At 38.7% G+C, this 27,100-nt stretch overlaps 1 protein-coding gene across 2 annotated transcripts; it reads left to right on the top strand.

Moving 5' to 3' along the window:
- The first annotated feature begins 1,089 nt into the window (after positions 1–1,089).
- LOC145774650 (P-selectin-like) lies at positions 1,090–23,850 on the top strand. Of its 2 annotated transcripts, XR_014290028.1 has the most exons (17): positions 1,090–1,185; positions 1,733–1,853; positions 1,959–2,108; positions 3,889–4,015; positions 6,774–6,886; positions 10,774–10,974; positions 11,163–11,351; positions 12,722–12,910; positions 13,744–13,926; positions 14,471–14,656; positions 15,512–15,697; positions 15,808–15,990; positions 16,701–16,812; positions 17,654–17,808; positions 18,637–18,800; positions 20,940–21,193; positions 23,127–23,850. XR_014290028.1 is itself a non-coding variant. In XM_082585951.1 (16 exons), exons 1-16 carry the CDS (start codon positions 1,177–1,179, stop codon positions 21,111–21,113), a joined length of 2,442 nt encoding a protein of 813 aa, XP_082442077.1. In that variant the 5' UTR covers positions 1,090–1,176; the 3' UTR covers positions 21,114–22,308. The 2 variants fall into 2 exon arrangements, 1 of the variants encoding a protein (XP_082442077.1); XM_082585951.1 differs by lacking the exon at positions 23,127–23,850 and having other exon boundaries at positions 20,940–22,308.
- Positions 23,851–27,100: the final 3,250 nt, after the last annotated feature.

Genomic DNA, 27,100 nt, shown 5'->3' with positions numbered 1-27,100 from the left:
GTGGAAACACAGTGGAAACACAGTGGAAACACAGTGGAAACACAGTGGAAACACAGTGGAAACACAGTGGAAACACAGTGGAAACACAGTGGAATATCACAATCGGCTCTTTTATTTGCTGCTTTTTTAAAAATAGTGTCTATAAATAAATGTTGAATTTCTTATATAGATGTAAGGTATGCTCGGGTCTAGCCAATGTTAGTTGCTATCATTTGTTCATAGCTGTCCTAATCTGTATGAACAATAACTTTATAAAGACCATCCTTCTAGTGAAGAAAAACTGCGTGTATATTAATTTGTTGTAATTATAATTTTATTCAGGTTTAAACTGTTTAAAATGCACGAACGCGAGAACCCACGCCGCGTGCGACCAAATGGGAATCCTGGAAAGATGTTCTGGCGACAATGTGAGACACATGTGTTTCCTGTATTTTTTTCTGCTTTTCAATATTTTCTTATAAGAAACATTACTGAAAAAGTTGCTTTGTTTAACCACAATCAGATGAAAGCAAAGGACACGACGCTAATTATGAAGCCACAAAATCGGGTTTTTGTTGAGATGTGTCAAACATCCTGTTATGGTGAACATTTCAAATTGACTTAATTCAATTTATTGTAACGGATACATCATAAATGGGAATCAGTTTATGGGTGCCGCCAACTAAATGTGCAGCTCTTTGTTTTATGACGTATGTCCTGTTGATGATTGTTCTGCTTATTGCGCATCAAGAAGTCGTATCATTGGAACCAGGCGCAGCATCCATTCTGTCACATGGTTCATTCTCATTTATTTTAAAACTAGATTCAGTGCTTGGCAATAACAAGATCTTGGTTCGACACTTGCCGATGATGGAAGACAAAAAAAGTGTTTTCTGACCAAGTTAAAATATTGTGCAATACAAAAATACAAAAGTAAAAAAAGTTTTATTGAAACTTAGATTTGGAAAATTCAAACTTTTGGTTGAAATTTTCTTCTGACTCTTGTTTTTGAAACTTTATCGTTAACGCAGCCTTTGATGCAGACTCTGTTAGCTTGGTTAGCAGAGTTAGACATGAAACGTAGTAACACATTCCATCATTCAGACCATGTGCAAAACGGAGATCAGAAGCATATCAACGTCCAGGAGGCAATTAATTTCAAAAGGATGCAAGCAAGCCAGAGCCTGCAGAAACAATATGAACTTGGTAATCAGAAAATTGAGATAATAAATCATTGCATGAGCTTTTGTTCGTAAATGTCATTTAACTTATTACTCAAAATAACATTAAAAGTCTCTTCGATAATGATGAAGTATATGCTTGTGAAAACACCGAACTGCGTTGTGACAAAACACAATTTGTCTTTCCAAAGCAAGATTTTGTCAAGGGAAACTGTTCTAAAAACAATAAATTAAAAAATTAATTGAACTACCCAGTAATTTAAACAAACATTTTTTGGTGTGAATGGTAAAAAGAAACAAACATGCGCAGTTTTTCGTGCGACATTTTTGCATGCGAAAGACAATTTTGAATGTTCGGTGTGAATCTCGAATAATTCTCGATGCATTATCAGATTTTATTCAAATTATATCATAAGCGTCAACGCGTGGGGGACTTTTTGCATCCATGATGAGAACGAATATTGATTTATGGGTTGTTTGTTATGTTTCCAGCTTGTTTTAATGACCATGCAAATAAGTATCTTGAGGAGTTTGCACTCCTGGTTTTCCATCAACTTAAAATATGTTCTCAGAGATCTTGCCAAAATGGTCCACCTCCTCCTAATGGAGTTTGTTATTGTTGCTGTTCGAATGATCGATGCAACAGAGGAAGCAGAAGTTGCCGCTTCAACAGAAGAACCGCGAATAGAAGAGGTCACTTTTGATTTAAAAAAAAAAACTCATTTGAAATAATTGTGCAAACTGTCCAGATCTCAAGAATCAAGTTTCAATAATATCGACCAAACTTTTAAATCACAGATTACCGACCCGGGTTTTGTATCCCTCCGCTAACTTCTATCAGAAACGGAAATGTGCGCTGCAGCGACACCAACCGGGAAGGTAGTGTTTGTTACTTCAGATGTCTGAGAAGTCACGTCATCACCGAAGGAAGGTCAACCGTGAAATGTCGTGAGTTCTTTTAACATATTTTTGTTTGCATTTAAACTTTAATGAAGAGATATCTGTGCTGTAATCGGCTTCCGTTACTTACTCATAACTCCGTCATCATCAGAGTCAGAGGTCAGACGAATGGGAAACGTGAAATCAATTGTCTGCAACTTCACACAACTACAACATTGGGCTTTGTGACCAACAGTGCATTTTGTTTAATGATGCAATCCAACCTCATACAACAGATAACAACACAAGATGGCGCAACTTTCCTCATTATGTTGAGTGAGCATCTGTTTCTTCTCTACCCAAACAAAACTATTTCCAATGGAAATGTATTGCTAGGTCTTGGTTGGATACATTCAAAGCACCAGGTTGCTTGCTGTACATGATTTCACTTGTCTCCTATGTCCATGCAACCCAGATGCCTACTGGATGTTGAGTAAAGGTTTTGATTCATAATTAAATTTTTGTTCAGTCCGTCATCACAAAATGAAAGAATCTTACAAACTTAGGACTTGCTTTGAGACTTGCCTACTTCCTTTGTGTCTTAGTTCTAGATTTGTGATACAAGAGATGGTGATCCGGCATAAGAAACTGTCTCAGTGTCTCACGTCGTTGGAATAGTTTGAATCTTTTGAAACATTTCAAAATAATTCTTCCAAACACATATCCATATGGAGTAAAGCAGTGGTTACAGCAAAAGACAATAAGTAGAAAAGTTTGGTTTATTTACCACCAGAGACGACATTACAATCACTTGTAACAGCCATGACCACTGTATTTTTGGTTTATGATGATCTGTACTATCCACACCTTACCAAACATTGGTGGAAAAGTTACCTAAAACAAGATAATTATCGGAAAAAGCGTTTTAGTGACATTTTTAACCTGAATTAAAACGTGTCTGAAATGTGTCCAAGAGGTTAAATCAAGGAAAAAAGCGGTAACTATAAAATTACAAGACGTGGTAAAAATTATTGCTTGGAATCACAGTTGAACCTAACCTTGATATAGTTTTTGGACTGTTTTGATTTTTCTTTTACTTTCTTGACAACAGTTCATTGACTTCATATTTAGCTTTCGTGAATATAGAAGTCCGCCCCGTTAGCTCAGTAGTTACGAGCCCGACTCAAGATCAAGCGGCGCTATCAAACTACAGGAGTAACCAATCAAGGCTTGTCATTTCGAGGATAAATATTTAAAACCATTAAATCCAATATGAAAATAATTTATTGCCAGCTTGTTTCTTTGACTATTTGCTTGTGCTTGCAGTGGAATTTTGTGTTGTTTCCTTCTCAGTGAGAAGCCTTAGACCAAGGGTGGGCAACGTGCGGTCCTTTTCCATTTTTTGTGCGTCCGTTCATCTTCTTTCAGCTATTTTTCCCCAAATAAGGCTATTTAAATTAAGGATAATAAATATTCATTTCGATTTACACAATTTCGAAGCTTAAGAAGTGATATGATTGTCTTTTCACCCCCTGTACCTGTGAAATAAGTTTTGCGCCTGTAGAAATCCAGCTTGAAGTGAATTCATTGCAGGAGGATGACATTCTTGTACAAAATTTCAATAAGATAAACTCCATTGCTGAAAATATGAATTAGTGTTTGTTTGATGTGTTGCCCTCCTGTAAGCATTACATCTTCCTAACTTGCCCTTGTGTTAAAAAGGTTGCCCACCCCTGCCTTAGACAATCAATATGGAGAGATGCTAGTCTCTGTACAATAATTGTGCCAATGCGTGGTCTTAAGGTTTTGAAAGTCTCGTTAGCTTCAAATTGAACTTTTAAAAATTTAGGAAGGAATGGGCTGTGGTCAGGAAATCCCCCAACTTGCGAACCTGTGAAGTGTCGCCCTCTGTATGCCGTCATAAAGCATGGTCGAGCGTCCTGTTCCAGGAGAAACAACATCAATAGTAAATGCAGGTGATTATTGTACACTACAGCTCGATGTATGCTGCGCTATGCGATGTAGCGATGACACAAAAATTTGGCATCTGGTTGAACAATGTTTACCACTAGTCATGGATAACATAAACTTGCAGTTAAATCACTCTGATGCATTTGCTTGTTTTCTGCATGTTCCAAAAGTGATAATCGTTGTGGAGCACAATAAAGTTCAGTCATAAAATACAAAGACTTCTTTCAAATTTTCACTGTAATTGGATAAGTTTGTTAAATAAAATGTTTTGTATGTGTAACCTCAGCGCTTCGCTTTTCTCCATTGTAAAGAACCACAGTTTGGATGTGAGCAATCACTTTGACTGGATTTCACATGCTCAGGCTTCTGACTGTCCGGTTGCGGTTCTTGCTGAAAACGTCACGTATGACTTCGTCTCATGACGTAGCCTACGTTGGAAGCCTTTCGTTTCAATACTCGCCTCACAAAAGCAATATCAGTATTCAATAGGTGATTTAATTTCATCAGAAATACATTTGCATAAAACATTCCACAAACGTGTTTTCAACTATGCTAGCCCACCTCGTGGCAAAAACTTCTACCGTAGTTACACCATCAATTTTCAACAAACTATTGCAGTGGCTAAACCAGACATGGGCAAACTATGGTCCGCGGGCCAAATCGGCCCGTTGAGTTATTTAATCTGGCTGGCCTGATATTGGCGGAAACGAATGCATTAATTCAATTCATTATTCTTTTTTCTAATGCACACAAAATCATTTTATCTTATTGAAATGTTGTCACAACCAAGCATTGTTAATTTGGTTTATTGATCCGTCACAGTTAAACAATTGTTAACACAATTTTGAGATCCAAGTTTGAAAAGCCGAGATGACGAGATACGAGTCTTTCTACTTAGATGTGTATGGTTTCAGAGCATGATTGAGAAACTTTTACCATAAATCGTGATTGTTTAACCCTTAGGCGGTTGGGCTCCTGGAGTCTTGCTCAGTTTGGGGGGGGGCTGTCGATTTTTCTTATGCTTTAGGAGTGATATCTCTGTTATTTTTTAAGGCACGGTTTCAAAATTTGGAATTCACTTTGTAAAACTATTCACGCAGAGCATATCCAAAAATTAAAACTATGTAAATTTTAGAACTGCTTATATACGTTGAAATGTTGATGTGACTTATGACGTTTGAATTATTTGGTATTTTTTGATAGAGTAATGAAAAACATGGATTGCAAGGTTGTGATTAAATTTTTTTTACATAATCTCAATTTAAATCATTTGATTAACGAGACATGGGCCAAATTAATTGCTTTCATCCAGCTGGTGGGAAAATTTTGAACAATAGAATATGAAATATTTCAGAGGATGTGCTGAGAAATGCCTTATATCTCTCAATTTATAACCTTTATTCGCTCAAAATTTCAGCTCAATAGAGGTGAATAAAAGTTAGGAAAAGTCAAGAAATCTCGTAGTCGCAGCCTCAGTGGTTTTAGAGATACAACTGTTGATACAAAAAAGTTGAATTGACAGCCCCCCCCCAACCTTCAAAGGGTTAAATTGTTCTCGCCTGAATATCATAATAAAGCAGTCGCGGAATTTGCGATATAATCTTTTGCATTATGATGATATCAAACAACCCGGTTTTGCTGAAAATTTTCTATAGTTGACACAACATCAGTTTACATTATTAGTTGCAATCAACAATGAAAGGTTAAAGGCAACCGCATTGTGAAGTAACAAAGCTTTCCAATTGTGCTTCATTATACTGTAAAGGCCGCAAGTTTGGTAATTGTTGTGTCATGTTGGAGCTTGTAACATTAGACGTCATCAGGAATCATTGTGACGTATACACGAAATGGTAAGGGATATAATTGAAAAGGCGACGTCGTGCATCATCGCTACGAATATCATCTTAGAGTTTACAAAACACGTTAGTTACGCGCTCTTCAGACTTGAATAACGGCATTGTTCAAATAGTGCAACCAAAATCTCACTTTGAAAGCTATAAATTGTCAAGTTGGCTTGGGGCTGTTCTTATTTTTAATCTTTTCTTATCTTACATCGCCATCTATAACCCCAGGTCGACTTACCTTTCTCCTACAGCAAAATCAGGATAAAATATTCACAAAGATTTGAAAACATTTAGAGCAAGACCTTGCTTCATTATTGCCTTATTTTTGTTACGAGGTGATTGTTTGGCAATAATCGAGGTAAAATGTTATTCTCCTTTCAATAAAGATTTAATTCAACTGTTCACTTTAACTTTCTTCACTTAAATATTTGCAGTTTGATCACTTTAACAATTCAACAATATCCCATAAAATGCTTTATCTGAACTCCCCTGAAAAGTTTTCAGGTCCCCAGTTTACAACATCTCATTTAAATTTTGAAGATTTTAAAAATAAGTTAAGAGAAAATTAAAATTGAACTATCGCGCTTCTGGTGAATTATATTCAGTGTGTTTATGAAGTACTATAATTATATTACTGTAATTATGTACAAGTCCGAGAATGATTTGCCGTCCCAGAAACCTTCCCTGGCGTTTGTCACTCCGTTTGACTAATGTATGACTTAAATACCTCACAATAGCACGGAAGAGCATTCAATACCCGAGGCTGCGATGTAACACGATCATTTGTTACTTCGGCTACGTCATACATTGGTGAACTGAACATTAAATTCAATACCATTCAATAGCTTGAACATTGAATATATTGATTTCTGCTTTCTGTTTATAGCTTTGTGCGATAAAATCTTTCAATTGTTTTCAGCTTCAAATGTCGTAATGGATACATCATGAAAGGAAAATATTCTTCTACATGCTTATTGGACAGAAAAAATTCATCACGTGGGAAATGGACCAATCAGCTTCCTGTGTGCATCAGTGAGTGCATATTCTTGTTACAAAATCTTTTCTATCACTTCCTTATTATTAAACTTAGTTGAAGAAACGGACAAGCTCTATATCGCGGCTCATCGCGCGATTTGTGGATGTCGAATGTCACTTGGTAATTGTCATTGCGAAGACGTATTGCGCATTGTACTTCATGCTTCGTGTGACATTCCAATCAACCTCTTTTCACTTGTTATTTTTTTATTTCCCGTGCAAAAGTCCTCTCTGTATTGAAGTAACTAACTGCTTGCAAAGTTTTTTATTTGAATCAACAAGTGAATAAAAAAATAACAGTTAACCTCTCAGAGAGGAGTTAACCTCTTAGAGAGGTTAACTGTTATTTTTTTATTCACTTGTTGATTCATTCATATCAGTTTGTATCCTCTGGGGATCCTTCTCTTGTATCATGGGCCAATCCTATAGATGTTTGCTGGTACACCCTTTCATTTTCTTTGAATTTTTTTATTTGAATTTGCTTTTAATTTTTTTTACTTTATTCTGGTGCAATGTGGCATAGGCGTTTAGTCATATTCTGTTAACGTTTGTTCTTTGTCTTTTCATGATTTCACTTGAGACAGCTGAGTAGCCTACCACCTCTCCAGCAGTGAGGTGTTTGCCCTGTGATTGGGACAATTCATGATAAATTTTAATCCACAAAACTTTTCAACACCCGCAACGCCGATCAACTCAAATCTTATTTGAATGCATTGTGACGTCATCTGTGACACTTGTCAACAATCTATGAAAGTTGATGCAGCGATTGTAAGAGTCATGACGACACAATCGCGGTGAGGCTTAACCAATACCGCGAGACCCATTTGTGAGATTCTTTCCTACTTGGGAAACGTAATAATCTTCATACAAATATAGTTTGCCAAAACCACTAAGATTGAACATTTTTAAGGTTTAGCCACGCTATCATTCGCATAACAAAGTCTTCAATTGCTTTGCGCGCATACACCAGGCTACATTAATATGTAAATGCTGCATGTACTGCAACGGAGAGAAGTTTAAACCACAGAATTGCCAAAGTAGATTACTGTTGGGCCAATTTTAATCGCTATTTGCCAAAGCAACCACCTGTGCAAGGATCTCCTCACCAGATGTTGGATTATGGCGAGATTTTGTTTCGAATTTATTTCTATCGTCATTGTATGGCTGGGATGGCGGTGTGTCAAACAAGAAGGTATTTGTAATACCGTGACACCTTGAACAAATGAAACAAATTCAATTCTAAAATGTACTGTATTCTTCATTTTTTCACCATAGAACAACTTGTTGTGTCACATATTTATTGCAATATGTTCGATCGGTGTCGTGGGCTGTGGTTTCGTTGTATGACGTAGACGTGATACGTAGAGGAAGGTAGATGATTTGTGGGAAATGTTAAGCAGACCGTAATTTAGTCCACTCTCGGACGCTCAAAGCATTGATTCGATCAAACCAAAAATAAACTGCAGATTTTTTAAAAATGTGATAATAATATTAATTTTCTTTTTGAAAAGCTTTTAATATAAACGCTATCAAAATAAACTACTTTACATTTCTTACTTCACAACAAGGCACAAATGTTCAAGATCTGCCCAGAAGATTTCAATTCTTTGTGGTGAAAAATTTTCGCAAACACTTCCTACAGATTACAGGGTAACAATAAGACGGTCTTCTGCTAATAGCATTAAAAAACCGTGGAGATTTTTCAACCGCAGATGCTCAGGTTATTCATGAAGTCCTAGTTGAAGGACAATAAAATTCGTCGTGTTAGCTACAGCAGTACAAACGCAATTAGCCCTGGCCTATCATACGTGTCGCAAATTCAAAACATGTTTCATCGCAAAACGATCTTTGCCACTTGCCTCTTTTTATAAGCTAGAAATAATAGACTGCTGAAACAAATAGCTGAAACAATGTATATATTTCAATTGTTGAAAATCTTGTGCTAACAAGCCTCCACAAACATAGTTCAAATAATTGCAATGGACAAATTACAGCATTTTTTTATTATAAAACTAAGATGGCCATGACTAATTTATGGCGCAAACATGCATGTGGTCTTTCTAGTGTTAAACATCATCCGCAGTAACCAAATGTTTCCAACATTTTGATTTTTCAATTCAAATCTAAATATATGTTAAACTATATGTGTTTTCTCGTAAATATTGAGGCGTTTTGCTACAAAATTCAAAGAAATTGGAAATCAGGTAGCAAGGATTTATAGCAGTGGATCCTTTACTTTTTTTAAATCTGAATAACAATCTACGCGAGGTTACAAGTCCACAGGTTCTCGCTTGGCAAACCTTCTTCTCATGACATCATTGTATGAAGTGATTGAAAGACACAGATACTGAACGTTTTCGATGTGAAAAGACGCGATAGAGCCTTCATGTAAATAAACATTTTCTGGCGAAACACAAACATTCAATGACATTTCCAAATCGTCATCTTACTTTGCGATAACTTGCACAACTACAAACAATTCTGTAGAGTTTGCTTTGTGGCATTTTGTTTGTTGCTATTATTGTAATACAGATAATATATTATAATATAGTAATTAACGATACTGCCACATGAAAGAAAAAATACTAATATGGATAGTATAGTGTACTTCGTCTTTTGTGTGGGACAGGATCGTTAAGATTTAAGACAGCGCCAGGTGATGGAAAGCTTTTCCAACTTATATATGTGACGTCACAAACGAAGTTGTGTAGGGATGAATAGCTCTATTGATGATTGTGAACTAGTACAACGAGTAATTGCGATTCGCTGCAAGAAATATATCTATTGATGACTGTTGTTATGTTTATTGTCGGCAACTCTCGTTGTCTGCCAGCAATCTTTCAGTCGCACCCACAGGCATATGATCAACGAAATATTTCTCTACTGTGGTTGGCCCAGTCGGAACGGTTTTAGCCAAATTGTCTTGAAAGTAAAAACATTTTCAACATTGATTCACTGAAACGCAGTGATGCATGACGATGCCTTTATTGCTTTTATGAATGTAAAGCTTTTGCAGCGTTTTTATCAAGCGGAAAGATAAACGTCATATTAAAACTGTAGGCTAGGCGAGCAGAGTAATGTGTTCACATGGTAGCCTAATATATCGTTAAGATGAAAAATAAGTCGTATTTACTTTTTTAACAAGTTTGAGGAAGTTAATTTTATACCTTTTGTGCGCTTCGATTGTCTTTCTTAGCTGGAACATAGTTTGAGTGTTGTATTACAATTTTGCAACGTTGATAAAGTGTTGCACTTTCATCGATTTATGTTTCAGCTTTTTGTCATGAAGATGATGAATCGAATTCTTACTTTTATATGTTGCAGGCTCTGCTAGTGACACTGAGAGCCTTTTTATAAACATCTTGTTGAAAAATGGGCATCTTGTTGAACAATGGGCTATAGTGACGTGATCATATCCCAACAGTTCGGTTTAACATACTCGCATCGTTCGAACTGCGGTCATCACGGGACCTCAAGTCCCTATATATGAACAACAGATTTATTTTCGTCGGGGGCAGTCGAGTGCAGCGCACATTGAAACGAGCTGTGTTGACGTGAGAGAATGAGGTCGAGTGGTGTTCCACAAGCCTATGAAGCTGGTCTGGGATAGGAAGATTTGTTACATGTTTGAGACGATTCTATGTATTTGTGAAACCAAGACTGGTCTGAAAGATAGAATCGGCCAGTTGCGATGGGGCTCGTTTGTCTAAGGGGAACCCGTGTCTGGATACAGAAAGAAAATTGAACTTTATGTCTTTCTTGCAACAATATATAATGTTGTATGACTTTAACTTTCAATGCAGATTGTGATCTTATATGTTTAATTTCAGTTATTGGAGGTTCACTCTAAATCAGGATTTTTCGAACACAACATTTCGTTGCAGAAACTGCGGCTCCACTTCGATGTGGCCTTCTGCAAGCTCCGGATAATGGAGGACTGGAGTGCAGGAACGGAGATAGAATTGGATCTGTGTGCAAGTTTTCATGCAAGAGTGGATACAATCTCTCTGGAACGAAAACAACTACTTGTTCACTAAACAAACCCAAGAAGCCACACTGGACATTTCCAACGTCATTTTGCAAAGGTACAAACATTCTTGGTTGAAAAGATCCACACGATTGTGATCTTCACATATTTATATCAGAGACGATACGAACTATGAAAACTGCTGTGCGTTCTCAGCACAAATCCTTCAGTTAATTTTCAACCATTGATTTTTCTCGTTTCAATCTAAATTGTTGTTTAACTTTTTGTTGATTGAATTGACGTTAGCTGCCCCAAAGTGTCCTGGAATCCCAAAAGATTCTTTCCGCATGGTGGAGTGCAGTGATGATAAATTCAATGGATCAACATGTACTTTCCTGTGTCACCCAACTCAACGTATGATTGGCCAATCACTTATCACGTGCACACAACGAAATAATACGTTGACATGGGAACCGGAGCTTCCAGTTTGTGTTGGTAAGAATAAAAATATTTTTTCGTTAGCTCTTTTGACTAAGAAACTATGAGATTTTCCGCTCAGCCATGTCAATGGATAATGGCATCTTCCTCTTCATGTGAATGTGGTGCTGACAAACATACCACAGACCACATCAATAATGAATGTACCATCTTCAACCAAGCAGAAGGTCTGAAGTCTACTTCAGGCTCTCATGCACAAACGTTACAATGACGTTTGCCGTGCTTCCTGATTAGGGTAGATGGGGCTAGGGTGTAGTTGGGAGTAGCTAGCCTATCTACGCAGGCGCCGTGGGTCACTTGAAGGAGGATAACGAGTGCCCGGTTGGTATGGGAAAACTGCTCCACAACTTTGATAACGGCATCTTCCTATATAACGGCATCTTCCTTTTTATGTGAATGTGGTGCTGAGAAACAGACCATATTATTAACGATTGTATAATGTATATTCTTCAACCAAGCAGAAGGTCTGAAGTCTATTTCAGGCTCTTATGTACAAACATGGCAATGACATGCTTCCTGCTTAAGATAGACCCGGCTAGCGTGTAGTTGAGAATAGCTAGCCTATCTGCAGAGGTGCAGTGGGTCTCCTGGAGAAGGATGGCGAGTGCCCGGTTGGTATGGGCAAGCTGCTCCACAACTTTAATCTTGCTTGTTATGTAGCCTTCTACAGTATGTTGAGCTGCAGGATGGTGGGGCGTCTGAATTTGTTCATTGTGCCTTGCAGATGTGTCGTTCGGATGATAGCTCTTCAAATTTCTGAGGAAACGTTTATTTTTTATTTGTATCCATTTTTGCCTCGAGCTTAAAAAGACAATTACAATAATTTTCTCCCTCTCCATTAGCCGGTTCAATACAAAACTTCAATTGAGATTAAAACTTAAAAGCATGATTTTAAGCTCCTGATAGGGTTAGCAATACCCTAACCCAAATATTTTAGGGTTGGGTTTTGTGGGACAGGCTACAAAAGACAGGCTTTATTGCCGTAGAAATATTCAATTGCGGCATATTATAGGCTAACCTTTTTTTGTTTCATACTTTCTATATGTATTGAATTAAATTATATGTTGATGAAATACGAGACGGAGTTCATAAAGTTGCACTTTGCAGTATGTACAAAAATGATAGTCTCAATGTTTACATATCATACAAAAAGGAAACTTAAAATCTAACTAGCCTATACAACTAAAGTAGCCTACATAGTGCATTAAAAACTAACATGACTTTTTTAATGCGGATTATACGAATCATGATCTGGCAAACGTTAAATATAGAATTAAATTAAAGCCAAGTCAGTAACTTGGCAATTCTATGACTATAAAGCCACTCCAATCTACACAAAACTATTTAACAAGAATATTTCTTTCCAGCAAAAACGTGTTTAGAGCTTGGAAAACTTTCGAACGGTTTGATGACATGTGATCGAGGTAACGCGCTGAATTCGCGATGCGTGTTCTCTTGCTTGGAACGGTATCACCTGATTGGTCGAGACAAAATCACGTGCAACCAATTGCATCTCGATCATGCATTGTGGGACGGTGGACCTCCTGTTTGTCAACGTGAGTCAATATTTTTGGCAACTGTAGGCAAAAACTTATTGTTTATTGTGCCATCTTCAAACCACCGAACGAAGTGAAAGGTCTGCGCGTTTTGAACGATGAACCAAAACCTGAATGCTTTCTAGAAGCCTTCCAGTGTAGTCCGGAAACATCGTAAATCTGGGGTGGTAACAAGATAAACCCTTGGCCCCAGAAGCTCGTACGAACAATAAGAAGACGATTGTTTTAAATCCAAACATTTTTTACACAAATTGTAACAAAAAAAAGGGCTACTTACAAACACCTTGTTAGATTGGCCCATACAGCATTTTTTTTGACAACTATCCTACTACCAGCTAGCGACCGCAGAGGCCACACTACTTCATGGCCGAGAGAAAAGGAAACAAAGATAAACAAAGATTGTTTCACATTACAAAGTAGAAGAAGGTTTCTTCAAACGTAGATTTTTGGTAATGGCTCGACACACATACGGCACAAAGGATGGGATTCAAACGTACACAATCAGACAATCATCAATCAATCATTTTATTTTCCGTCATTAACGCGTCCGGGACGAAAAAGATACTAACTACAAAAATCGATGTAAACCTACCAGCACGTAAACGAACGGAAAAAGGTGGCAAAACCTTGAAAGGTTTAAAACATGCTTGAATGGAAAATCATGTAGTAGGCAATATGTGAGTAGTTAGAAAGGCCGCAAAACTCAAAAAACAAATAGCAAAAAATAAAACAAAAACAGATAGAACACTCCTTTCCAACATTAGAATTACAACTAATTCATCAAAGTACGTTTGCAAATATACGACGTGAATTCACCTGCACGTTTTATGTAGCGATGTGTGAAGCAATATCTCCACTCGAACACGGACACGTTGAGTGCCTCGAGGGACATCATATTGGGGCAAGTTGCAGCTTCAACTGCGATGACGACTTCAAGTTAACTGGAAGCCACATTATGACGTGTGTTGAAGAAGGAAATGACGCAGTTTGGATGGGAAAGTCCCCGGTGTGCAAGAGTGAGTCTTAAAATGTTTAAATCAGCATGGCAACCACATTTGTATCCTTGCAGTCATCAGCAATATATCGTCACAAAGCAACGTAATTTGCCTAAACTTTCAGCAGGTAACGAAATAGAAGTTTTTTCTTTACAAATTTATGAAGTAAAAGCAACATCATTATTGTTTTATGTTACAATTACAATGCAACTCATAATGCTCTGAATTGCATTTACAATTACAATGCAACTCATAATGCTCTGAATTGCATTTACAATTACAATGCAACTCATAATGCTCTGAATTGCATTTACAATTACAATGCAACTCATAATGCTCTGAATTGCATTTACAATTACAATGCAACTCATAATGCTCTGAATTGCATTAACCTTGTTTTGTGAAAGTTTCAATCTCCCCTTTATCAACTGTGACTGCATCTCTAAACTACTCAAGCTGTCTTTTTTGAGAGACAAATCAAGTGTACATTGTATAGAGTTGTCGTTGATATTTTCGCGGCTCACACAATGCGCGCTATTTGATGAACTATTTTAAACGATTTCAGAAATTTGTGGTGAGATCAAACGATTCCGATTTGGTGTAATGGTTTGTAGCAATGAAAACTTTTTGGGCTCCACCTGCCGGTTTGTTTGTAATTCTGGCTATAAGCTAGTTGGAGCCACTGAGACATCGTGCATTGATGAGAGGGACAGGGGTACTCGATGGGGGAGCGGGATACCTGAGTGCAAAGGTAATTTGATGAAGTTTTTAATTATGTTGTTCTGTTGTTTACATTTATTTAAAATTACCCAATTTAAAAAAGAGAGGACCTATTGGAAGGTATGTTCTCCTCTGTATTTTCTGATAGTTACATTTCTGTTGTTTTCTAATTTGGTCGGAAAGCAAAGGGGATGTAGAGAGTGCGACCGCACCCCCAAACTTTTCTATTTCTAGAGGATTTGGAAAAGTTTAATAAAACTTTGGCCAAATTTTTCAACATGTTTTGATTATCAAGATTCTGCTGTAGATTGTGTAGAAGCAAATTAACTGCATGGAAACTCATCGTATTCATCTAAAATGTTTTAGTTTGTAAGATTTTAAAAACAATTTTTGGCCTATTGAGATTTTGGTAAGATTTGCTAAACTATTAAAGATCTCTTCAGTATTATTTCTTAAATGATCACAGTTGTGGCCTAAAGTTAATAAAGTTTGTTCATTAAACATACACAATTTACACATTGTACAAAGTTTATTCGTGCTAATTAGAACTTATGCTTGTAGGCTATTACTTTGTAAGGATATCACAAATAATTTTTGACCTGTTGAAATTTTACACAAATGTAACTTGGGTACAATAAGTTTAACTTCTGGTTAGTCACAAAGTTTCAATGTGACATCACTTAAATTTAAAGAGCAATCACACGATTAAAGTGCGTTTATTTTATGGTAGTAGACGGAGGGTTATAAAAGTTACGTCACTTGAACCTGTCATTCGTACAAAGGTACCTACAACCTACGAGCTCTGAGTTGGAATATATATATCGTCTTCATTACTTATCATCGGAAAGGATAGCAACTTCATTTTTCGCTAATATTTTGTTCGAAGAGTACTGCCCAGTTCTTGATGACCTAAAAGATGGTACAGTTGTATGCAGTGACAAACATTTTTTGGGTTCGACTTGCAACTTCTCATGCGGTGCAGGATTTGACTTAAGCGGCTCTCCAACGACATCTTGCGTGTATGATCTTCTTCGAGGAATAACTTGGTCAAGTTCTACACCAACATGCAAGAGTGAGTGGTTTCACTTCCTTACCAAAGTTGAAATAATGTTTTTTTTTCTACAAAAAATACAGTTTCAAAGTTTAGTTGCGTATTTCGAAGTTGCTGTTGTGTGTTTGCAGAGTTACTTTGCAACGACTTGTCACCCATGGAACACGGGGCTTGGGAATGCTCCAGCCAGTTTGAATATCAATCCACTTGTGATTTCTCGTGCGAACCAAAGTACGCTCTTCACCCGTTTATGACAACAACAGTCACTTGTTTGGCTGACCAATCGTGGAGTCGTTCTCAGCCTTGTTGTGCTGGTAAGAAAATGTAGGTTATTAATGATATTTGCTAGACCACCTGGATTGTTAGACCAGCTGTTTTCCGTGTCACGTGTCACGTTAGTCAAAGAATTTTTTTAAATGAAATGTTCTATTGGAGAAGAATGACAGTAAACTCGTTTCATTGCGTTCAGTCTTCTTCTTTGTAGTCATACTTGATTCCAAGCATTGACTACGCCTCTTGAATAAAAAGTCTCCAAGATTGTCGGTATTTTGCTGTGTGTATTAAGTGTATGTTGGTGTTGGTTTTGTTAGTTTGTTGACCCCTTTCCTTCCCAGTGTTGCCGAACGGCAACATCAACTTTTGTGATGCTTTTCTCCTTTATCTGCTATCATCCGGCAACATTGGGAAGATTATATCACAACCTAATTAGACTGCTTCGAGACTTGAATGAAATGTTCCATTGAAGAAAAATGACAGTAAAATCCGTTCCATTGCTTCCAGTAGGTATACTGCATCCAGTGGGCTACTATAAAACTTTGCAATGTATCCTATGGAGCATAAAAACTGATGTGACTGAAAACAGAGGAAGCAAATGTTTTATCCTTTTCCAAATGACAAAATCTGTCATTTTTACATTGATTCAACGTGTTCAGACGTCGAATCAATGTTAAAATCAAAATTTTGTTGTCTGGGTTACCTCTATTCACAGCATGTTGTGAAAGTTAACTTAGTTATTGAATTTCAGCGCCGTGTTCTGATAATCCTTATATGGACTTGCTCTTCGCATTAGACTCTTCATCATCAGTCGGAGACGATAGTTGGGACTTGATGGTGGGACTCGTTCAGAGAATCACCAGGTGACGCTCTTTCTTATTGTGTTCGGTTTGGTATGTTTCCATGACGACGTATGTAGTTTGACAACAACAGATTTGCATTATTTTCACGTAGGCCTCCATCGCTGCAACCAATTTGCTGAGTTGTTAATCCGGTGAGGGGTGATATAAAACGTGCCCACTTCCTTTTTTTTACTTCTGCAGTTATATCGTTCTTGATATGTGCGATACATTTTATCATCATTGAAATGGGCGTTGCTATAATGTTCTAATGGTTATGTCATATCGACTGTGTGCTGGTTGGACGTTGCTATAATGTTCTGATGGTTATGTCATATCGACTGTGTGCTGGTTAGATGTTGCTACAATGTTCTGATGGTTATGTCATATCGACTGTGTGCTGGTTGGACGTTGTTACAATGTTTTGATGGTTATGTCATATCGACTGTGTGCTGGTTGGACGTTGCTATAATGTTCTGATGGTTATGTCATATCGACTGTGTGCTGGTTGGACGTTGCTATAATGTTCTGATGGTTATGTCATATCGACTGTGTGCTGGTTGGATGTTGCTACAATGTTCTGATGGTTATGTCATATCGACTGTGTGCTGGTTGGACGTTGCTATAATGTTCTGATGGTTATGTCATATTGACTGTGTGCTGGTTGGACGTTGCTATAATGTTCTGATAGTTATGTGATATCGACTGTGTTTTGTTTGGCAGTTCCAGGTTCATTTTTGGGTAGGCTACCTGGATAAGTGCAGTAGCATTTTTTATTTTCTTGATATCTTGATTTCTAGCCACCGCTGAAGAGTATTTTGGAATCAACGCAGATGCGACAAAGTTTTAATCCTTCTTCTTTTAGCTTCTACGACATCGCCGACAATGGAACCTGCATAGCTGCTTTCCGGTACAACCGCAAGGTCGATGAAGAAAGCACGATTCCATTCAACTTCGCCAAGTCACGTGGGAGGAAAGCTTTGATAGATCAAATTGGAAAGATTCCTTATGATGGCCGAGGTGAAATACATTTGTAATTGCAGACAGAAATATATGGCAGCAGATGTGGGTTCACTTTCCTTGGTAATTGCTTTCTATAATTTTGACTACTTCATGGAGTACCGTCTCACAAAAATCCATAACTGGTCGTTAGAAGTTATTCCAGTCGAACTATCTCTTAGTGCATTGTAGGCCTTGTGCACAATGAAGAGCGTGAAACCATTGCAAGTTTCTGAGTGCCACAAGAATATGTTCATACCACGTCGCGAACTAACCGAGCAATTGCATCTGGTTTTGAATGTTTGGGGAAATGAATATTTTTGTTTCTCCCCGTTAGCTCAGTGGTTGCGCGCCCGGCTTAAGATCACGCGGCGCTGGTTCGACTCTCGGGCTGTGCGCTTGAGCAACGTATTTCAGAACTGCTTTCCTTTCAGCGGCACCTAATGAATGGAATAATTCCCCGGCAGCAAGATTTCTACAATCAGAAATTTCACTCTGTCAATCTCGGTAACCGGCCCTTCGTCAAGAGCCTCTACAAGTATGCGAAACTACAAGGAATGACCAATCAAGGCTTTGTCAGTCCGACGATGAAGATTCAATCCAACCAAACCAAAACCATACTAAATAAAACTTCTACTTGCTTTTATAACTACATTCTGTGTGGTTCAATGAATCAAATAATAATAAAACGAATACGTCTGATGCTTGCTCACTGGTAACATATTTGCACGAAATTCGTTCATTCATTTTATTTTCGTCAGTAACTCGTCCGGTACGAAAAAGGTACTACTAACTACAATAATCCATATAGGCTGAAAACAGCAAAATTATTGACGATTATTTTTGCAGGCACGAAAACAGGACAGGCGCTCAAGTATGCAGCGAAGGAAATGTTTCAAGAACGAAACGGGGACCGTCCGGTGGCCAAAAACGTCCTTATCATATTGACCGACGGAACATCTCAGGATAACGTGCAGGAGCAAACGGACATGCTCAGGAATCAAGAAGTTCTGGTAAGAGAAGTCGATTCATGTGTAGAGTGGTTTTAAAAGGAGATGCATCACGTTCCCGCTGACAATAGTTTCTCGCCGGGAATAAATTTTGTATCTTAAAAAGAAGGTTACATATTACACAGGTCAACAATTTGAAACCAACATTCTGGTGCATGAACAAAGAAAAATATTTTTAGAGTAAATTTGGGCCGCTGAGTTTGAAAATAAGGTCCTTTCTCCCCTTTCGTCCTATCAAATCAATTTTTTATTACTGCAGCCACTAGGCTACACGTTGTGTGATGGCTGCAGTAAAAAAACAAACGGATTTGATACTGAAAAACTGACTTTATTTTTCGGAATTTCCATGCTCGAAAATAATCCAAAACCTAATTTCTTATCTTTCTTGCACTAAATTTTGTGTTGACTGTTGTCACTTACGTGGAGCAATACATTGTTCTATCTGTATTAACCTCGTGAGTCTGTCATCAATCAAGTCGCCTTTTTCTCCAAATTTTCTGAGAGTTAGTAGACTATTTAAGCATTTTTCTATAAATCCACATTTCAAATCCCTGTCGTTTTATTGTTTGTGGTGCCATTGTCCATGTTTCTGTATTGTGAAGTAACATAGTCCCGATGCAGCATTTCATAATTCGTTTTCGACAGTGATGTACGCTCATACAAAAAATATTGACGCCGTCAGCGTTAACGCAAACGTTCGAAAAACAATACGCCGCATGTGTCAACGCAACTTGTAAAAAAAGCTGGCGGCGTCAGCGCATACACTAGCGTAAACTCATTGTGTTTGCTAGGTGCCAAACATTCACACGGTATAAACCACTCGAACCAAACAAGTTTTATTTTGAATTTCCACAAAGAAACACAAGCATCTGAAAGTGTTCATCTGACATTTTGCTGTGTTTTGGTTCCAATATGTCTTTGCCCATTCTTCTTCTATCGAGTCTTCTAAAGTTTGTTGATACACCACAGATTGACACATTCTTCCGCAACGGAGTTGTACACTGACAGGTCCCACCTACTGCACCGGGTGGCAAGCCGAGGGCAAACAAGAAGGTGGTCCGCTGTTTGGGGCTCGGTGCCACAGATACATACAACAGGGCCCGTGTCGTAGCCCCACTCCACCATTGCAGACTTAGTACGTCCAACACCGGTTCGGAGTCGATTTAGTGTTTTCCACTTTGCCCAAGGAGCGTTTGCTCCTGGGGGGAGGGACTCTGATGGTGGGATCTTCATTTCACTGTATGATGGGTCATTTTCGAATTGTTGTTTCCATTGCTTAAGTCTTGTTTCTTCTTTTGTTGAGGTTAGTGGCTGAACGTCTGTTAGGAAGCTTTTTCTTGATTTCAACCGGGTTTGTGCAGCAGTTTTTCCAAATAGAGGATGTTTTTCATCACATCTTTGCCCATTGAAAACATTCTTTCAACTGCAGCGCTGGAAGGTATTGGCGTGTTGTAGCGAAAAAAATACATAAAGTATGCGCTGACGCTATGCGCTAAAAAACTGCGAAAACTTTACGGCGCAGCCTCAAGCGCAAACTATCCAAAAAAATGTGGCCGTAAGCGTTAGCGTAAACAAAACGTCTACGCCGCAAGTATGCGGCGTATACGTACATCTCTGGTTTTCGAGTGTTGATCTTAATTTTTTTTCATTTTTACGATGTGTTTGCTTGGTATTTCTGTTCGTCTCAATATTTCCGTATCGCATCTGCCATTTTCAGTTATTGTGTTACCCAGATAGGTAAAGTGTTTGAATTGTTCGACCAGCATTCCGTCAATAGTAATATTATTTTAAACTTGGTGCGTTTTCTTGTTATAATCATCGTTTTCGTCTTTTTTGTGATAATTTTTATTTTGTATTCCTTTCCATTGTTTACTTTTTTGTATAATTGTTTGAAGAGCTTCTGCTGATTCAGTCAACAGGACAGTGCCATCTGCACACCGCGGGTTGGATACGTGCTTGCCTCCTATGGTGATATTCTCAATGCCATTCATTTGTCTGAAGATCATTTCAACTTGAACATGGAGATACATATCTGACAAACGCCGCATATTAAGTCAATTGCACAACCTTCCTACTGAGCATAATTTTAAAGTACAGGTTAAGTGTAAAGCCTACCTGTCTAATTGACTTGATATCTTTCAGATATTCGCAGTCGCAGTGAACACCACCAAGGGAGAACTGGACCGGGATCAATTGGAATACATCGCAGGTCACGATCACAATCTCTTCATCCTCGATAAGGGATTCTCATCCCTCACTGCCGGATTCGCGCGTGATATCACCCAAAGCGTTTGCCACGATCCGTGCCATGACTGACGTTTTGACTTATCATCGATAAACAATAAGAAACTACTTCCACGCACACTGCACAGTTGCTTTGATATAATAACACTAAGGCAGCGTTTCTTAACCTTTTCTGACTCTAGCTCCCCTGTAAACAGGCCTGAACAGTCTAGCACCCCCTAACTATCGTTGACATACGACTACTACAGTGCCGACCGAAAGTTTAGTAGAGGCCGAAATTTTGACATGCCTTCAGATCGCTGGCGATCATCATCATAATCCATCGTCGGTTTGTTCCCCACTAGTGGGGGTGGCCGATTGTTTCCGCGCAGCAATTGTCTTAATCCCTTTTCTCCATTTCACCCTGTCCCTTGCATCTTCCTCCTTCAGTCCGACTTTTTTAAACTCATCCTTCACTTGTTGTTTCCACGTTCTTCTTGGACGACCGCGTTTCCTCTTCCCATCCACCTTTAGATCTAGTGCCTTTCTAAGAAAACTTCCTTCCTCCCTCCTTATCACATGTCCATACCATCTTACTCCATTTGTCCTTGCCAGTTGGTCTATGGTCTCTCTCTAGCATATCCAACAATTCTTCAGTCCTTTTTTCCCTTCTCGTTTTCACCCCACACATTGCTCTCACCATTGACCTTTCCGTTCTTCTCAGGATTGCCAGTTCACTCTCTCTCAATACCCATGTCTCGCTACCATATAGCATTGCAGGCCGCACACAGCTCCGATATACTTTTCCTTTCATCCTTATATATTTTGTAGATGAAGTCTCTTGTTGTTTAACAAACTGTGCAGTTGTTACGAAGTTGATTCAGAATTTGGTAGCCTATTTGACTTTCATTCACCAACATAAATTCAATTATAACCATATGTAAGAGAATTAACTCTCTTAAAACAACAGCACAGTTTGTTAGGCGACAAAAAAATACAAAATATACCGCCAGTGATCAAAAAGCATGTCTAAATTTCGGCTCCGCCACTTTAGCCTGCACTATTGAAAGGAAAGCGATGTACAAATTGATCGTTTTGTTTATTCTTCAAAACTACTAACTGTTGTCATTGGTGATAACTAATAAAATAGGGAAACCCGAGAATAGTGAAAGAACATGGAAAAACTTAAGCATGCTTAAGCTACTCAGCTGGGTAACTACGCTACAATGTGATTTCTGTTGTTACTTATGTGTGACCAATTTCTCTATTCGAGGCTTCGTGTTGGTCAAAGTTACTCTCATATCGTGGAGCAAAAAATGTTAAAGGCGGTTCCGGCCAATTGTTTTGATTTGGAGCATGGTGGAGAACGCTTTTTCACACAGGTAGGTAGTCGGAAATGGAACGATCAATTCCAATGCTGCTCGTGCCAATGCAGGATATGCTGTCAACTGATCACACCAGAAATCAGCAAGCGGAAGGACGAAATTTTGTCTGACAACTCTGATTTATCTGCATGTCAATCAGCTCCTCCTTTAGTCTATCACTCATGTCTGCCAAGAAGGGTTGCTGCATAGACTTCTAAATAGTAGCATCTGGACTGGAAGCTCAGTGGGCAACATGAGGCCAAACAGTTGGTACAACAGTTGGCCAACAGTGGGCCAACAACAGGGTTAGTTACTTGGCTGTTGGCCCACTGTTGTACCAACTGTTTGGCCTCATGTTGCCCACTGAGTTTCCAGTCCAGATGCTACTATTTAGAAGTCCACTGTTGCTGTATCCACTCTGGATATGAGTAATTTGTGGGAACGTATTTTGCCATGGTGGTTGCTAGAAGCAACCACCATAGAAGCGAGAGGTGAGCAACAATATTACAACAAAGCACTCACCAGTAAGTTCGCACAAACTACTCAGGATCAATTTGCGTACTTGACTGGGAGATTACAATAACAGCAAATCATGTAGGCTACTTCGAAACAGCAATCATTGATATGACAACTGCTGATACTGGCAGAAAGACGAAAAAATGCAGAAAAGTAAAATGACATTTTTTTGATATTACACTGCATGCATTTAGCACCCCCTACAGTCTATTCCAATAACACGAAGGCATGACGTAGTAAAAGCCATCGTGTTGTTTCAATGACGTTTAGAGACGGCAGTAACCTGCTGGACTTCAACTGACTGGTAAACATTACCCATCCTGCAAAGTTGAGCATGTTTTTTTACAAAGTAAATTACACAGCAAAACATGAATCTCAATAATTCTGTGGGTTTTAAGTGCCCGATTCGCACGCATAAAAACCGCCAGTTTGACTCTCGCGCTATTGAGTAACGCATTTCAAGGACTGCTCTACATTCAGCGGTACCTAGTGTATTGGTTAATGGCACGAGCAAGTGGAACTTCACCCCGTCGAACTCGATGACCGCCCCTGTGTCATTAGCTTAAAGCCTCTAAATCAGGGATGTCCAACCTTTTATTAAAGTGGGCCGCATTGTCACTTGAAATCATTCAATAGGCCACAGAACCTAATAATAATATAAGAATAATAAATTTTATTTTTGAAAATAAGAACAAATAACACACATAGAAAGAAACTGAAATTTACTTCTATAAAATGAAGCCAGATTTTTGACATTGTTTTTCTAGCTAAGATGTTATCAACATTTGCATTGAAGGACGTTGTCTTGATTCTGAAGATGTTTGCTAAGTGTATGTTGGTCAATGTAAGATATTATTTCTTCACTGCCTTAGTTTTTGAAGTTCATGTGTTTACGAGTGGCAATATATTGATAAATGCCGTTTTTTGACGGCATAGTAGCATTCTCCTGGCGATTGTTTGTTTTTGTTTGTCGTATCCAGGCTTACACCTGGTGGTTGAAGATTTAGATTAAGTGGACGGGAAGGCAAGGAAGCCAATCTTCGTGTCCACCTTCAGGCATGCCTTTAAGTGTCCTGCCAAAGACACAGCTGCATGCTCTTAAGCGGTGTCGAACCGGCGACCTTTCGATTGCCGTTCCAAGGCTCTCACCACTCGGCTATGCAGCCGACTCCTGGCGATTGATCAACCGCAATTGATTAACTGGAAAGTTTCTTGGTTTGAAACAATATAGAGAAAACATTTTATTTTGGAAAACATTTTGGTGATTTCATGTGCCCTTGCAAAACACGGTGGCTTCAAGTTTATTGTGACGTAACAATTTACTGAAATCATCGCCCCTTGGGATTGCCTACAAAAACAACATTCCATGATTTCATCGAAAATTTGTTCTCCAAATCCCAAAAATCAGTGCAACTACGTTTATGAACGCAATAACAACGGTTAAATTTAAACTCAATACAATACATTACAAATATTATAAGGACATATTCTCAGTGTTTAATTGAATATTAATAAATCCAGTACATTACGGGACGCGCAAATCCGTTGTTCCTTCAACATTAGAAGGGTCAATTGCCAATTTGACATTTTTCTTACGTTTTACTGCAGGCTTGCTTTCAGCTAAAAACCTTAAATTACTTTAAAACCAACTTCACTCTTCTTATATAACCCATAAAAAGTAAAAGATTTTGTAAATTAGAAATAGGTGTTGCGGATAAGCCAAAAGCGGATGAAGTTTCGCTTCCCTATGATCTACAATCCCTAGATTCCTATGCTACCATGCGATCCCAATGCTATCATGCGTTCCCAATGCTACCATGTCATCCCAATGCTACCATGCGCTCCAAAGCTATCATGCTACCATGTGATCCCAATGCTACCATGCGTTCCCAATGCTACCATAGGTGATCTCAATGCTACCATACCCTATGTGATCCCAACGCTACCATGCGTTTCCAATGCTACAATGTGATCCCAATTCTACCATGCGTTCCCAAAGCTAACATGCGTTTCCAATTCTACCATGCGTTCCCAAAGCTACCATGCGTTTCTAATGCTACCATGTGATCCCAATGCCACCATGCGTTGCCAATGCTACCATGCGTTCCAAAGCTGCCATGTGTTCCCAATGCTACCATGCGATCCCAATGCTACCATGCGTTCCCAATGCTACTATACGATCCCAATGCTACCATGCGCTCCAAAGCTATCATGCTACCATGTGATCCCAATGCTACCATGCGTTCCCAATGCTACCATAGGTGATCTCAATGCTACCATACCCTATGTGATCCCAACGCTACCATGCGTTGCCAATGCTACCATGCGTTCCCAATGCTACCATGTGATCCCAATGCTACCATGCGTTGCCAATGCTACCATGCGCTTCAAAACTATCATGCGTTCCCAATGCTACCATGCGTTCCCAATGCTACCATGTCATCCTAATGCTACCATGCGTTTCCAATGCTACAATGTGATCCCAATGCTACCATGCGATCTCAATGCTAGCATGCGTTTCCAAAGCTACCATGCGATTCCAATGCTGTCATGCGTTCCTTAAGCTACCAACCAAAGTAATAGCAATTGAACGGGTAAGAAACTTTTGCAAAAAATGCAGAAAGTGTATGTGATTGTTTTTGCAGTTTTGAGGGGAAGCACATGGCCAAATGTCCCCTTCCACTGCTGCTTTGGTGGATATAGCTTACAGCAGGTTTTAGGTACAATATTCATAGCCTACGTATACAGTAAAAAGTAAAGGTTTCATAGCCTACTCAGATACTGAGCTTTGGGGAATGAGAAGATAAGGTTCTCATTATAAGCTTACTAAGCCTTCGGCACTAATGAGAGTAGGGGGGCCAGTGGGGTGGCTCGTTTTTGAACTTTTTTTTAAATTCTCTTGGGGTAGTGGGGAAATGGTGCCAATGAGTGAGAAAACGCTCATGACAAAGTTTGAGATTCGTAAAAATTGTGTTCAGCCTCCTCATGGGGCCCAAAAATCGAAAAATGGGGTCAAAAACGCATTTTTTTTCAAAAATATTTTTAGTTTGGGTAGATTGCTCACAGCTTCTGAAAATTTCCATTTTGCTAAAAACTTCGCATTTTTGTGGGTGGTTACATGATACATAACTGCGTTAGAAATTGGGTTAATTTGATAGGAAAAAGTGACGTCTTTTATTTGAATTTACGTCACTGACCAAGTTTGTAGTTATATGTAACCACAAACAAAACAAAATTGCAAAATTTTCAGTAAAATGAAAATTTTCAAACGCTGTGAGGAAGCTGAAGGAATAGTTCAAATGACTTCAGTTCAAAAAAAAAAAAAAAAAACTTTAATTTTTTTTTTCGGTTATTTAGATATATCTAAACAATATTGCAACTATCCAAACTAAAAATATTTTTGAAAAAAATTGCGTTTTTGACCCCATTTTTCGATTTTTGGGCCCCATGGGGAGGCTGAAGACAATTTGTTACGAATCTCAAGTTTTGTCATGATTGTTTTCTCACTCATGGGCACCATTTTCCCACTACCCCTAGAGAATTAATAAAAAAGTTCAAACACGAGCCACCCTAGTGGCCGGTCCATTCTCTCGGCCGCCTTTACTTCAGCAACTACGCCCACCCAATTTATTACACCCTGGGTAGAGGTGAGCGGTGTTTTTCAACAACCAGTTGTAGCCGGGAGTCGAACCAGGTTTGCATAATTGGAAAGCCAACGCCTTATCCGTTGCGCCATCCCACGTATACAGTAGCCTACATGGCTGTAAATGTTTCCACTGTAATCAATCTTTTTATGGCGGGCCTATCATTTTTTGCATTGATGCAACGTTCGTAGACGTTGGATCGGTGTGATGGTGACAAGTTTAGCTGGCTGCGATATTATTTACCGTTTTATCGATATAACTTTATCTCAAAGCACGCTTGATATCTGCAAGACATAACTTCCCTGGGTATTCGCTTGTTTGTTTTAGTGATTGTTTTGTGTCGTCAAGTTGTAACTATTTTGTGAGTCGTGCAAAGTCTGGTGCGTTGCGCTCGAAATGGCTTCGCCGCAGGGATCTCATGCTACTTTGGCTGTCAAGTTGTAACTATTTTGTGTCTGGTGCGTTGCGGGGTTTTCTTTGCCTGCCTTGTTTGTTATGAGCTAAACGCACCAAGACGTGTTACCCTCACGACCATCAAAACTCTTGATAACGCACC

Source organism: Aplidium turbinatum, chromosome 1 (assembly GCF_918807975.1).
Source record: "Aplidium turbinatum chromosome 1, kaAplTurb1.1, whole genome shotgun sequence".
NCBI classification, from domain to species: domain Eukaryota; kingdom Metazoa; phylum Chordata; class Ascidiacea; order Aplousobranchia; family Polyclinidae; genus Aplidium; species Aplidium turbinatum.
Note: the sequence above shows the minus strand (reverse complement) of the source record. Positions and strands in the feature narration are given on the sequence as shown.